The 15,381-nt window shown below is 36.5% G+C and overlaps 1 protein-coding gene across 1 annotated transcript in view; it reads right to left on the bottom strand.

The window, feature by feature from the left end:
• The window catches only part of POT1 (protection of telomeres 1), a 96,302-nt gene that overhangs the window by 8,345 nt on the left and 72,576 nt on the right, over nucleotides 1-15,381 (bottom strand). Inside the window, exons 15-18 of the mRNA XM_036247459.1 lie at nucleotides 9,418-9,474; nucleotides 5,011-5,167; nucleotides 2,791-2,996; nucleotides 618-753 (exon numbers count right to left, since the gene is read on the bottom strand). Coding sequence (XP_036103352.1) covers nucleotides 618-753; nucleotides 2,791-2,996; nucleotides 5,011-5,167; nucleotides 9,418-9,474 — 556 coding nt within the window. The remainder of the gene's footprint in view (nucleotides 1-617; nucleotides 754-2,790; nucleotides 2,997-5,010; nucleotides 5,168-9,417; nucleotides 9,475-15,381) is intronic.

Consider the following 15,381-nt stretch of genomic DNA (forward strand, 5'->3'; position numbering starts at 1 on the left):
CAACAGTCATAATCATAGTGTTATCATGATGTTGTTTCCAACTGAATTCAAGATTTACACATTATACCAATGAGTAACAATTGCTACAAATATAGGAGTATGAAAGGGAGAGGGCTGGTATGATAAGATGTATTCTATAATCCAAGGTTTCTCAAAGCAGAGCATTCCAGGGTAATTCATCAAGTGGAAGAAAAGGAGATTTTATTCTGACTGCCTCGTTCCAAACATAAAAATCTGTTTCTAGTTCCTAATGTATTCTGATATATTCTGTCACTCAGTGGCAACTCATTTGTAACTTTGTACCACAGAAACTCTGGAATTCAATCACTTAACTTTTACTAGGAGGCAGCTCTGAACCTTTCTCTGCAATTAATATATAAATCCTTATGAAAGAAAACAAATGGATTAGTCTCTGGATAGCCTTATATCTAGCACATTGTAGGCACTCAATATTATATGCTATCAAAACAATAAATGTATACTAAAATCTAGTAAATGAAAATTGGTACTCAATAAGTATCCATTGAGTATACAGTTACAAGCAGAATAAAATAAGAAAGTAAAAATTAATCTTAAAGAAATTTTAATTCACAAAGTTCCCAGAACTAAAAACCGACCCATAGTGACGTATTTTCCCTTGTATAAGGAAAGGTGCTGAAAGGTCAAGGAGTTCCAGGTCTTCGTGGCCAGATCTCACAGGAATTACACTATGAAACTTGTTTGCGAGTTTGTAGATTTCGCTCAGTGTACCTCCTATTAAAAAGAATAAAAAACCCTTCAAGTAGTAGAAATATAATATAGGCAAAGTGAGGTGCCAGTTAAGTAACACATGAGGTATAGTAAAAGATGAAAGGGATCGACAGAAAAAGACAACAGAAGCCATTAATTTAGGGATTTAATACATTTATACATTCATTCTAAAAAATAATAATTTGTAAACTTAGGTCCCTGCACAGTGATTAAAGAAACCACTACACAAAAATGCTGAGACTTGAGCAAAACATAAGGCTTGTGAAATTTTAACCCTCTTCTTATATGTATACAAGTTGCTCTTTATTATAGGAACACTTTAGTTCAAAGAATTAAAAAATAAATTTGAGAGCCAAAGTATGACAAGAGTTTCATGATCAAATTTGCTACATACTACTACTAATGTATATGCAAATTTAGTCCTGAGTTTGAAATAAATCTTTTAAGCTTTCAGGTCAACATTAAATTAAAGTATAGATGCAAATAGTTCATGTAACACGAATTCATGTATAGTGTTTGCTCATTTTTCCTGGAAAACCCATCATAGTTACCCCAATTCTATGACAGGGTGGTACAGATTAAAATATTGCTAACTAGCCAGGCCAGCGTGGCTCAGTGGTTGAGTGTTAACCCATGCACCTAGAGGTTACTAGTTCAATGTCCAGTCAGGGCACATGCCCAGGTTTTGGGCTCAATTCCCAGAAGGGGGCATGCAGGAGGCAGCCAATCAATGTTTTTCTCTCATTGATATTTCTATATATCTCTCCCTCTCCCTTCCCCTCTCTCTAAAAATCAATTAAAACATTAAAAATTTTAAAAAAATATTGCTAATGGAATAAGATACCACAAAGTAGCCACATATTTTAAAGTGCTAGTATGTGACCATGAGGGTAGGGGAACAGATAATCGCTGCTAAAGCAAATGGAGACTGGGATAACTTTACTAAAAAGGAATTGGGCAGCATTTACTTAATTACTTGTGCTCTTATAATTACATTTCATCCAAAGCAGGGATAAAGTTCATCTCAGAGTTACTACTGTCATAAAACAGAAAATAATTCAGTTCTACCACTTACCACCTATACTGGGAAAGACATTTAACTTCTCTGTGGGTCAGTTTTCTCATGCACAAAAAACAGCTTGTAATAGTAACTGCATAGAATTGTCGTGGTGATTAAATTATTATACAGAAATAAAAATAGTTTTTGGTACACTATAAATGTATTAAAACAAGAGATATTCATGAAAATGATACCAATGATTATATACATATGTATTCTAAATATACTTGTTTTCTAAAGGATTATGTATGGCTTTTATAAATACAAAAATGTCAGTAATAAAAATGATCATAACTTATTGTAATAAAGATCATTTATAAAATGCAACTAAAATTTTCCATAATGCAAATTAAAGATGATGTTTTCCTTTTATTATGGAATATTCTTAATAAAAAGTCTCAAGGAAAATAATGAAACTTTAAATTTAGCATGGGAAAAAAATCTGTGGTAAATATATTAGATAAAAAATAAAACAAAAGTAAGAAAATAAGACAAAAACAAGAAAAGCAATGCAAAACCAAATACGACCAAAACTTATATTTTTTAAAAAACATGTCAAATTATCTTTACTTGTTTCAAGAGTCCTGTCTTTGATTTAGATATCAATAGATATCTACTTTTATGAAACAACAGTGACATCCAGAGGCCAAGATAACAGCAACTGCATCACAAGCAGCCTCTTAATTATTACTCAGCTTGATAATCAGCTTAGATCGGAAGAAAATACAGGCAAAAATCCAACAAAATGAACAAATGCAAACATCTGAATTTAATTTAGAATTTCAAGTAAATTTATATATGTGTGTTTGTATATATTTGAATCCAGCTATTATCGATAATATATTCCATTTTATGAAATTTAAATTATCAGTATTTTGACTTTATATGTCCTAGATTGTCCTTAAAATATATTTAACAATAATTAGAGAAAAACAAAAGCAAAGCTGTAATCTAATAAAACAGTAACTTAAATACTTTACCTTCTATCAAAATTAGACAGTCATTTGAAAGTGGGAGAATACCATTATTTTTCACAAAATGAACAGCTACTTTTCGTTCTCTCTGATCTTTAGTGGTCCAGACTTTTGAATCATATAATAACGTATTTTGTAGTTTGGTATCAGGGGTTTTAGTTGCATTCTCTTGCAAAATTTGATCCAAGTCACTTTCATGTATAACTTCCTGCCTAAATCATCAACAGTGGAAAAAACACAAAACAATTGGCAAAGCTTGGAAATTAAAATGTTACAAATTATCCAATCAAAAAAATTTATATTCTGATGAGGGAGCTACTTATTTTAAAATATAAAGATAATTCACTTTGCAGATTAAAGACTGTTATTCAGTGGAAAGATGTTTGTATTTCATGGCTAAGGAGCTTCCTATCAATAATTACATTAACCACCAGCAACTTCCTTGCCTGGTTTTGTGATATCAAATATAGTAATTACAATTATTTCTAGCACCAATTTGTTCTCCTCTGTAAGTAATGCTAAACTTCCCAATGAGATAAGAAAATGTATTAGTCTCCTCCTTGTCTTCACTCCAGTTAAATATCCACTTACCACCTAAGGAATCTCACTGTTACAGGCATCTACTTTACAAACCAGTATTTGTTTTGATTCCTTTTAATCTAGAGTAATAATTTTCAAAAGTCGTATGATAAAGTACACTGAGTAGAAATGGCATGATCTGGAACCAAAAAGTCTGTCACCAACCAGCTGTGTAACTTAACTTTTCTGAGGCAATTTTCTTATTTGTTTAAAATAATGATCACAGAGGGTGGTTTTGTTTCACAAAGTAATGTGATTTTACAGAATTTGACAAAGTATAATTTGGTAATACTTCAAGAATTATCTAAAATCTGTATTGATATTTTAATTCCAACTACCATTTCAAATTCAAATGGGTAGAAGACAGTACCCCTTTCAGTTAAGTAGACTTGATGATCAAAGAATCTCCACAAACAGTATTATACTTAGATTTTAGAGGGAAATGTACATGTGTTAGTGTACACAGAAGCCAAAAAATATATAAATACACAAATATAATGGAGATGCGTATATAGTGTTTATATATATATTTACAGGAAAGATTGTTGAGCTAATAAGTACACATTCATTCTAATGTCTTTAAATTTATATATTTATATATAATTGATGTTTAGAATAAAGACTTTGAGGTAATGAGAAATTCTCAAGTACTAACAGAATTTAAATTGTATCTACTATACTGCAGTTATTAAACAGAAAAGAAGTATTTCCAAGGCTTTCTCTATCAGTTAAACATTTCAACTAATCAGACGTCTTTTCTATTTAAGAAAGTTATTTTGACATTTGGGGTGTTTTGTGGTTCCATACAAATCTGATGATTTTTTATTCAATTTATTTAAAAAATGTCATTGGGATTTTTTAGGGGGGGGTGGTGAATCTGTATATTGCATTGGATAATATGGACATTTTAACTATGTTGACTCCTCCAATCCATGAACATGGAATATCTTCCTGAATCGTTGTGTCTTTTTCAATTTCTTTTAATAATGCTTCGCAGCTTTCGGTATATAGGTCCTTCACATCCTTTGTTAAGGTTATACCTAGGTATTTTATTATTTTTGTTGCAAATACAAAAGGAATTGTTTTTTCCATTTATTTTTCTGAAATTTCATTTAGTATATAGAAATGCAGTGGATTTTTGTACATTGATTTTGTATCCTGCAAACTTTACTGTGTTTGTTGATTGTTTCTAATAGTTCTTTTGTGGAATCTTCAGGGTTTTCTAAATAAAGAATCATGAAACCTACATAATTTTATTAACCATCTCATTCCAATAAGTGTAATTTAAAAAAATAAATAAAAAGAACTGTAGTTATTAATGGTTTATTTTTAAGCATATAATTTTGGTGACAAATGAGAAAGTCTCTCCAAATATATTCAGTTTATTATTTGTCTCCATTTGTCAGAGCTACTAAATTCAATCAGATCCAAAAATAACCCCTACTTTTATTTATTATTACTAAGAAATACCAGAAGGATTTACTTTCTAAGAATTTAGTATTTTCTTTTAAAAACATTAGCATTCTATCAAAACACAATGCAGAAAATCACAATTTACTCATTGCCAGAACTTACATTGATATACATGAAAATATATATACATAAATATTATGAAGTGAAACTTGTTTTATTATGGAAAATACTTACATTGAATGACAGTTCGGACAATGAAGTTTAACAGACTGAAAGAGTTTTTTGGGCTTATATGACCTTAATTTTGCTCGGATGCGATATCGTTGAGGAGCTTTTTGTTTCAAAATAGCACATAGTGGGGTGTTCTCCAAGTACTGATGATCTGTAAGTACTATAAAGAATTTTTAGATTAAGGTAGAATAATCTAAAACAATAATAAGTATATTCATGACATGAGTCCCCCTGAAAACACATACAATAAAATCCAATTAAGTTATATTATTTGTCAACCTTGGTAACATTTTGACACATTTATCAATATCTCCATCTGTCTTTATCACTGCCTCTCCCTCCATATACATAGAAACCTTACAGATACATAAGTCATTTATGTGTGTGTGTAAATATATATATGTGTATATATATAAATTCTTTATATATTTATATAAATATTTATATATATAAATACTTAGAGAATAATTTCCAGACATCACACCCTTTTATCCCTATTTACTGTGTATTTCAAACAAAACAAGAAACTTCATTAACATAATACAGTGCAATTTTCAACATCAGAACATTTAATATTGGTGTAATATTTTCACTGAATCAACAGATTTATTCAAATTTCTCCAGCTATCCTCATAATGTTCTTATTTAGCCATTTTATTTCTGGGTTGAGAATCCAAACATGAACCATGCATTTTTTCTTTATTGATTAGAGAGAGAGGAAGGGAGAGAGAGAACATGGACTGGCCGCCTCCTGCATGCCCTCTGCATGGGATCGGGCCCATAACCTGGGCATGTGCTCTGACCGGGAATCAAACCGGTGACCTCTTGGTGCATGGGACAATGCTCAATCCACTGAGCCACACCAGTTGGGCATGAACCATACATTTCATTTACTTTTCCTGTCTCTTTGGGCTCCTTTAATGATGAACGGTTCCTCAGCTTTTCTTTGTCTTTCGTGACATTGATGCATTTGAGAGGAGGCCATTTATTTGGGTGCACCCAGCTTTTCTCATGATCAGGTATAAATTATGCATTTCTGGCAGGAATACCACTATATAAATGACATGTGGCCTTCTCAGTATGTCCATCAAGAGGCATATGATATCAGCGTTTTCGTTCCCGGGGATGTTAATTTTGCTCAGTTGGTTAAGGTGGAGTTCAACAGATTTCTCCACTATAAATTCATTTTCCCCCTTTTCAACTAATGAGACAGTAATTAGGAAAATATAAATATCCCAATCTTATTAAACATTAAAGATTCCACTAGTTTTGGACACACTGGTGATTCACAACAAAATCAACTATTACAATCATGGTTGCAAAGAGTGTTTTTTCTTTTCTCCCCTAAAGTCTTCATTCCTTTTATTTGTTAGTTACTATTCTATTTTTTTTAATTAAAATCTTTTTATGTTGACATTTTTTGCAGGAGTCTCCTGCATCCACTGTGGAAAACAGTATGGAGTTGCTATTCCATTTTTAATAAGAGCTTTCCATTCAACTTCTATTATTTGTGGGGTTTTTTTTTTCTTTTATTTATTATCCACATGAACAAATGAATTTTTTTTTATTTACTTGTTTATTGATTAATTTTTGTTACAGATGATTCTCCTTTTTTCCCCCCACTGATTCCCCCCCCTCCCTCCCCTCCCTGCCCCTTCCCCAGATTGTTGTCCATGTCCACTGTTCATGCATACATGCGTATAAGTTCTGTGGTTCATCCCTCCCCCACCTCCCCAGTCCTTAGGGGATTGTCAGTCCGTACCCGGCTTCCGCGTCTCTGGGACTACCCCATTCCTCAAACTGTTATGTTCATTATATTCCACAAATAAATGAGATCATATGAAATTTGTCTTTCTCTGTTTGGCTTGTTCCATGTAGTCTCAAAGGATAAGAGATCTTTCTTTCTTACTGCTGCGTAGTACTCCATTGTGCATATGTACCACAGCTTTTTGATCCATTTGTCTACTGATGGACACTTGGGCTGTTTCCAGATCTTAGCGATTGTAAATAGTGCTGCTACAAAGATGGGGGTACATATATTCTTTCTTATTGGTGTTTTATGCTTCATAGGGTATATTCCTAGAAGTGGGATCACTGGGTCAAATGGAAGATCAATTTTTAATTTTTTGAGGTGACACCATATTGTTTTCCATAGTGGCTGCACCAGTCTGCATTCCCACCAGCAGTGCACTAGCGTCCCCTTTTCTCCACACCCTCGCCAACACTTGTTGTTTGATGATTTGTTGATGGCGGCCATTCTGACAGGTGTGAGGTGATACCTCATTGTTGTTTTGATTTGCATCTCTCTGATGATTAGTGATGATGAGTATTTCTTCATGTGTTTCTCAGCCATTTGTATGTGCTGTTTGGAGAGGTGTCTATTTAGGTCATCTGCCCATTTTTTAATTGGATTCTTTGTCTTCCTTTTGTGGAGTTGTATGAGCACTCTATATGTATTGGAAATTAACCCCTTATCTGATATATCATTGGCAATTATGCTCTGCCATACAGTGGGTAGCCTTTCCGTTTTGATGATTGTATCTTTCGCTGTGCAGAAGCTTTTGAGTTTGATGTAGTCCCATGTGTTCATTTTCTCCTTTGTTTCTATTGCCTTAGGTGATGTGTCAGTAAAAATTCTGCTGCGTATGATGTCTGAGATTTTGTTGCCCACAGTCTCCTCTAGGATTTTTATGGATTCATGAGTTACATGTAAGTCTTTTATCCATTTTGAGTTTATTTTGGTGTAGGGTGTAAGTTGATGGTCTAGTTTCATTTTTCTGCAAGTAGCTGTCCAATTTTCCCAGCACCATTTATTAAAGAGGGTGTCTATACTCCACTTTATGCTCTTGCCACCTTTGTCAAATATTAATTGAGCATATTGCCTTGGGTCCATTTCTGGGTTCTCTATTCTGTTCCACTGGTCTATATACCTGTTCTTGTGCCAGTACCAGGTTGTTTTGATTATAGTGGCTTTGTAGTATAACCTGAAACCTGGTATTGTGATCCCTCCAACTAACAACTGAATTCTTACTTTATTCAATAAGTTCCATTCCATCACTAGTATTTTTTATTTTGATGCTCAATTTGTACAAGATTTGACATGTTCCATTATCTTATGATACTCCTCTCCCAACTCTGGAAGCTGCTATTTCTCCAAGAGCTCTAATTCCTTTCAAGGGGAAATATTATTTATCAACTAAGACCTGTGCACTAAGCATGCTTACTGCAACAAGGTGCCATTGTTTCTATGGCCTTTGGTTGATAGAGCTAGGGTATATATGCACATATGACCTTACCTATACTTATACACACGATGTGTGTGTGTGTGTGTGTGTATACACACACATACACATACATGAGTGAATACATATATACAAATCCACATCTGTTATCTATTTATAAAACCATGAATACATATTGACACCTCAAATTCCAACACAATACCACAACCTTCTAGTCTTCTCCCATTTTCAGTTATATGTCCTTTCTCTAATAATGAGAAACCTATATTTTATAATAGTAATATTATAGAACATTAAAAGACCTGTGCTTAAAAATTTTAAAGAAAATGTTCTTATCTTAGCTGAAGTAACAGAAGGAGAGCATGTGATAGACTATAATTGTTAACATTAAATTAAAGTTTGGGGCCTATTGTCAGGAGCTGTTTTATGAACACTGCTACGTGCATAATGTGAGCTGATTAAAATTAGTGTCAGACTAAGATAGTTTACATTCTTAAACTGAAAATAAGCCCCACAATACTGTAAAAAAGTATGTTTTATAAATCTTACAGAAACATGACTTTAAATACATATTTAATGTAAAAACATATATTTTTCTGGGTTCCATTTTATGCCAGTTAGGATGAGGTAGAGGAATAATAGATAAATATAGATAATTTCCCCTGGCCAGCTTGGCTCAGTGGTTGAGTGTCAGCCTGTGGACCAGAGAGTTCCGGGTTCGGTTCCTGCTAGGAGCATGTACTACAAAAAAAATAAATAAATAACTTTAAACTCAAACAAAAAAGAAAAAGAAAAGCTCTGGCCGGTTTGGCTATGCGGTTAGAGCGTCCGCTTGCGGTCCGGAGAGACCCGGGTTTGGTTTCCGCTAAGGGCATGTACCTCGGTTCCAGTTTGTCCCCGGCCCTGGTTGGTCGTGCGGGTGGCAGCCACTCGATGTGTCCCTTTCACATCGATGTTTCCCTCTCTCTCTCTTTTTCTCTTTCCCTCCCACACTGTCTGTACAAAAAATGGAAAAATGTCCTCGGATGAGGATTAAAAAAAATATATATATAGATATATTTTTGCCCTCATGAGTATCTACTCAATATCTGATAGAAATTAATTTATTGATATGTGTAAGGACAGATTTTATTATGCCCATATTTCAACAATAAAAACATGGTCTTACTTGTAGCTGACAGTTGTTGACATCTTTCTACCTCATATAGTGATACTGATCCAGAGCCTATAAGAAGAAGGAAAAGGGAGTTATACAGTTTTAAAATCTATTAAAAATTCAATGAGGCATTAAAAACTAGACAACATTGCTGAGAAACTGGAAAAAAATCTAAACAAATAGTGAAATATACCGAGTTAAGGAATGGGAATGCTCAATATAGTTAAGATATTGATTATCCCCCAATTAATCTGCAGATTTAGTATAATCATAATAAAAATTGCAGAGGGTTAAGTGTAGAAAGAGAAGCAGATTCTACTATGTAGGTAGAAATGCAAGAATCAAGGATGCATCTTGACAAAGAACAAAATTGGAGGACTTATACTCCATGACGGAAAGACTTACTTAAATTAGACAGAATGGTACTGACATAAACTCTGATGAACATATCAACAAAATTAAATAGAAAGCCCAGAAATAAACCCACATTTATGTGGTTGTTTTATTTTTGATAAAGGCAGCAAAGTAATCCAAAGCAAAATTCTATTCAACAAATGGGGCTGCGACAACTAGAAATTAGTATGAGGGGGAAAAAATGCTTATTTCATAATATTAGTAGGTACTGAATGAAAAACCCAGAAATAAATCCACATTTATACGCATCTGATTTTTGAAAAAGCCATCTTACAGAAAAAGAAAACAAGTAAGTGTGACAATAACTGTAAATTCATATTTTAAAAAGTCTACCTCACACAATACTACTAGCATCAAAAAGGAACAAACTACTGATATATGCAACAATATGGATAAGTATAAAAACATACAGTATGTAGAAGAGTACATGTTAATCCATTTATTTGAAGTTCTAGAAGAGGTGCAGATAATCTATGGTAGAAAACAATCAGAACTTCTGGGGAGGGAGTGGTGATGAGGACTGACCGGGAAGGAGCATGAGGGAGCTTCCCATGATAAGGGTAATGTTCTAGATTTTAAGAGAGATTTAGGTTACACAGATTTGTGTATTAATCAAAAATCATGAAAGGGTACAATTAAATTGTCCATTTCATTGTATATAATTTTACCTCAAAAATTAAAAAATTTCAGACAAATATTGAACTCGCGTTAATGATGTTCATTCTGAAATGTTTAGGAGGTATACTTATGTCTCCAACCTACTTGCACAAAAAAATAACCTGGATTGACCAATTAAGAGAGATAAATGACAGAGCACACAGAGTAGAAGGTTAAGTGGAGAAATAGGTGATGAGTATGTGCGTGTTCACTGTGAAACTGTTTCAACATTTCTGTATGTTTGAAAAATTTTATTATTTTGGAATAATACAATGTGAAGAAAATAAAGGGAGAGGTGGATAAAATAATAAACTTACTAAATTTAATAGGACGACTCGCTGAACACCACAAAATAGAATTTTACTTTAAGAAAGCAAAAGTAGTGAACAGAACAATAAGTTTTAATTTTAAAAATGCTTTCTAAAATGAAGAATTTAAGACTTTAAAAAGTACCTACATTTTATAATTACTTTATCTTACATTCTATTATATAAAATAGTATATTATGTTTTTATAATTTATGGGTCGTCATATACAAACATATGTATTACTTGTCCTTCTTCAGCAGAATGACTAATAAATTACATAAGAATCCATGACAAGAGAACTTGAATAGACATGTTAAATTGGCAAAGTATAATTTCAATGAATCTGATTACTTAATATCTGACATTCTGCAGGAAGTGAAAATAGTGGCAAAAACCTTAAAAGTAGTCAAATGAGAAAATATGTGTGAAATATATACACGATCTCCCATAACCTGATAAACAAAAATAATAAAAATCTGACAGGAAGTCAGATAAAGGGTAAGAGCTGACAATTAAAAGGTGGAGTAAGAAGAGCTGATAAATGTATGATAAAAGGTTTAAGATTCCAGGTCCAAGATGGCTGCTGAGTGGTGAAAGCAACATATTCCTCCTTCCGATGCCAAACCAGATTTATAGCTAAAATTTAGAGCAATCAACCTGAATAAACAACTGAAGGACACCTAATCTGGAGGATTATATCCAAGAACTGAAATAATAAGCTACATAGAGACCGGTAAGAGGATGGAGATGCAGAGAGGGCTGGTCTCTGTACCCAGGTGCAGTGGCTGAAAAGCTGGACGAAGTTGTGGCTGCAAAATTCTCCCTGAAGAAAGTGGGGTCTCAACACCACACTGGAACCCCCAAACCAGAGTACCAGGGCCAGGAAGAGGTGCATACATAGCATCTGGCAGCAAAAATAAGCAGGGACTTTGTCTGCTGGAAAGAAGAGGGAGTCTTTAAGAATTCCAGGTGCTCTCCTTAAGGGCCAATGCACAGGGGCTCTCTCATGGACACCCACTCAGGGCTCTGGTAGAGGGAAGGGGACTCAGGGCATACAGAAGCCATAAAGAGAAGATCTGGGTGACATAGCTCCAGAAATTTGGAAGGTTGGCTACTGATGTCCCGATCCTGAGTCAACATCCCACACCACCCTTAGGTACCATCTTCCAGGGTCGAGCATTTCTATTCTTACAGCACCAGCTGCAGAGAGTGCACTAACCTCGTCCTCCAAATACTGGTGACACCACTCTACCAAGATGGAGTCTGGCAGAAAGAACTGTTGGCTGCACCCAACAAGGACCCGAGGTGTACTCTTTTTCTGGAGAAAGTCCAGACTCTCAGATGATCACTGAGCTGAGAGGCTTTGGAATAAGGGTCGATTTTCCTCCCCTCCCTTGGGTTGGGCGCCATCCCCAATGGAACACTCCTTGTCAAGGTCTCAGGCAGTGGGCAGCTGTGGAGTTAGGGGGAGGCATGCATTTGCACCCCTCCCTCAACCCTGCACCACTCCCAGCGGAGGGCTGCCTTGATTTGCATTCCCAAATTCTACTGGCACCAGCCTGCCAAGCACAGTTTTGCAGGAGGAAGGAAGAAAAATTCAGAACTGGAACATATGGTGTGACACCCTCAGAGCCTCCCACTGAGGTCTCTGGTGGTATGCTGCCTAGCTAGGAGGAGAGCAGCTTGCTCACCTCTGGTGGCACAATTGGTGCCACCCCCATAAGAAGTGTTTATCTATATTCCCAAGTCCCAGGGACCCGGTCCTGTCCTGTCGAGCTTGCTCCTGCCATGAGAACAAATGGCTACCCCTAACCTGAACCTGCAGTGCCCTCCTCCTTGGGGAGCTAGAGTTGGGGACTCTGGCAGAGACTGAATGGTATAGCTCTGGAATAGGGGCCACATTCTCCTCAATGACTGCTAGACCACAGTGCCCCAAACCAGGGGACCCATTAGCTCTGTCCACCTAAACTCGTTAGACCTACTGAGCTAGAGCCCTGGGGAAGGGTTAGTGGTATGTAGCCAGGTTGGGCCCTTTCTACAGGCTTCTGCATAAGACTCAGGAGGAAGTCCAGGCAACCTCAAGGGGGAATGGAGTAGCCAACAGGTGGACGCAGATCTCAGAGAGCCTTGGACTTTTATTGATTTGACCCCAGCTCAGAGCTCCAGGAAGCCAATCCATCTACACAGACTGGCTCTCCCTGGCACACCCAGGTCCAGTAGATGCAGACATAAACAGTAAATAGCATGGTAGCTCCAGACAGGTAGCCCAAACTGGTTGCATAAACCATCTGACAGTGACCTGTACCTGAATGCCACCCAAGTGCACCCAGAACCAGCACAACCAGTGGTGGGCTTCAGATCACACCAGAGCTTGACCCAACAAGACATACAAGTGACACATCCAAAGAAGATTCTGACAGGCACCAGACCCTGCTGGGAACAACTCCACTTCGGAAGGCAGCCACTACACAGCATCTCACACACAACTATTGAGGTTTACCTTTATAGCCACTGAGCCTGAAGGGTTAACTCCACCCACGAAAGACCCAACAACATTCCTCAAGGCACAAACAAAACAGGGGAGCACACAACTCACAAGAAACATTCCTGGAGCACAGACCACAGGTGATCTGGATGACTGTGCCATTGAGCCCAACAAGACACTTCAAGACTGCACCTGCATAGCAACTTGCATACCGTGGTCAGGGTTGGGCTACATAGTCAGTCAGCCTGAGGGTCGATCCCACCAATGAATAGGCCAACAGTAATCAAGACCCAATTAAAACAGGAGGACCCACAAAACCTATACAAGGGACATCCCTAGAGCATCCGACTAAGGATATCAAGGAGATTGCACCACTGGGTCCCACAGGACACCTACTATATAAGGGAACCCCATAAAAACTGGGAGTCATAGCAGTTCTATCTAATACATAGAAACAAACACAAAAAGACAGCCAATATAGGGAGACAAAGAAACAATTGTCAAAAAAAGAAAAGGAGGACTCTTCACAAAAACAGCTAAATGTCATGGAGGCAAGCAAATTATTAGAAACAGAGCTCAAAGCAATGGTTAAAAGAATGCTTAACAGCATAAAAAAGGACACCAAAATCATGAAAAATAATTAGGTAGAAATGAAGAATACCATAGCTGATATAAAGAATACATGGAAAAGAATAAATAGTAGGCTTGATGAAACAAAGGATCAAATAAGTGATTTGTAAGACAATGTAGAAAAATCCACCCAGAGCAACAAAAAGAAAAAAATAAATAAATAAAGAGGATACTTTAAGGGAACTTTGGGACAACACAAAAAAAAACAACATCTGCATCATAGGGGTACCAGAAGGAGAAGAAAGTGAGCAAGGGATAGATAAATAATGAGTAAAAACTTTCATAAACTGCTGAAGGAAAAAGTCACACAGTTCTTTTTCACACAGTCACTCTGTCAGGAAGCACAGAGAGTCCCAAGTAAAAAGAATGCAAAGAGACCCACACTAAGACACATCATAATTAAAATGACAAATGTTAAAGACAAAGAAAGAATCTTAAAGGCAGGAAGAGAAACAGAAAGTTACTAGGAGTTCCCATAAGGCTGTTAGCAGATTTCTCAACAAAAACACTTTAGGACAAAAGGGATTGGCACGAAGTATTCAAAGTAATGAAAAGCAAGGATCCTGAAACCAAGACTGTTCTATACAGCAAGGCTATCATTTAAAATCAAAGGTGAAATAAAGAATTTCCCAGACAAAAGAAAGCTAAAGGAGTTCAGTACCACCAAATCAGCACTGCAAAAATTGCTAAAGGAATGTTTTAAGAAGAAGAAATAGAGAAAATTCCAAAATGGAAGCAGAGTGAATGGAAGCTACACAGACGACCTCCCAGGACCAAACTGGAATTACAACTAAAATAAAGACAAATCATCGGGGAAAAGCAACAGAAAAGCAGCTTGAGAGGACCATATAATCAAACTGGGTAGGTCTACGGAGGCGGGAGAAGGGGACTGGGAGCCCAAGGACAGCAGCAGTCTTAGCTGTGAGCAGTACCCTTGGGGTTAAAATCCCAAGCTGGTTCCACAGCACAGAGGGCCAGAACAGAGCACTAAATTAGCTACAGCCACTCATCTTGGGCTCCAGCAGAGAGAGGGCAGACTGGAATGAAACTTTGTGTGGATGCTCAGGATTTGGAGGGTACGCAGAGTTTTTGCTGAGTTGCAGTCACGCAGGATGGTGGCCATCTTGTTCCTTCCTGGAGCTCTGGGGAGAAGCAGCAGCCCCTCCCTCAAGGATTCAGCTACACCCAGCTGGGGCAAAGAAATGCAAATTGAGGATCAATAACAACCAGAATCTGCCCCACCCTCGGGAAATCCTCTTACACTGAACACCTGAGGGAGTTTTTCATTCAACTGAGAATCCAAGGCCCTTCAAGTAACTGAGACTTAATAGCTTCCAGGCAAAAAGCTACATAACTGAACCTTTCCTGGGCTTGCAAATCTACCCAGGAAAGTAAGACTTGACAGTGGTGTTTAACCTGGGTCCTCCCATGCTCATCCAAACCCAGTAGAGGGAGCCACAAACAGCAGAGCACAAACACCGA

Source organism: Molossus molossus, unplaced genomic scaffold (genome assembly GCF_014108415.1).
Source record: "Molossus molossus isolate mMolMol1 unplaced genomic scaffold, mMolMol1.p scaffold_m16_p_7, whole genome shotgun sequence".
In the NCBI taxonomy this organism is placed as follows: Eukaryota; Metazoa; Chordata; class Mammalia; order Chiroptera; family Molossidae; genus Molossus; species Molossus molossus.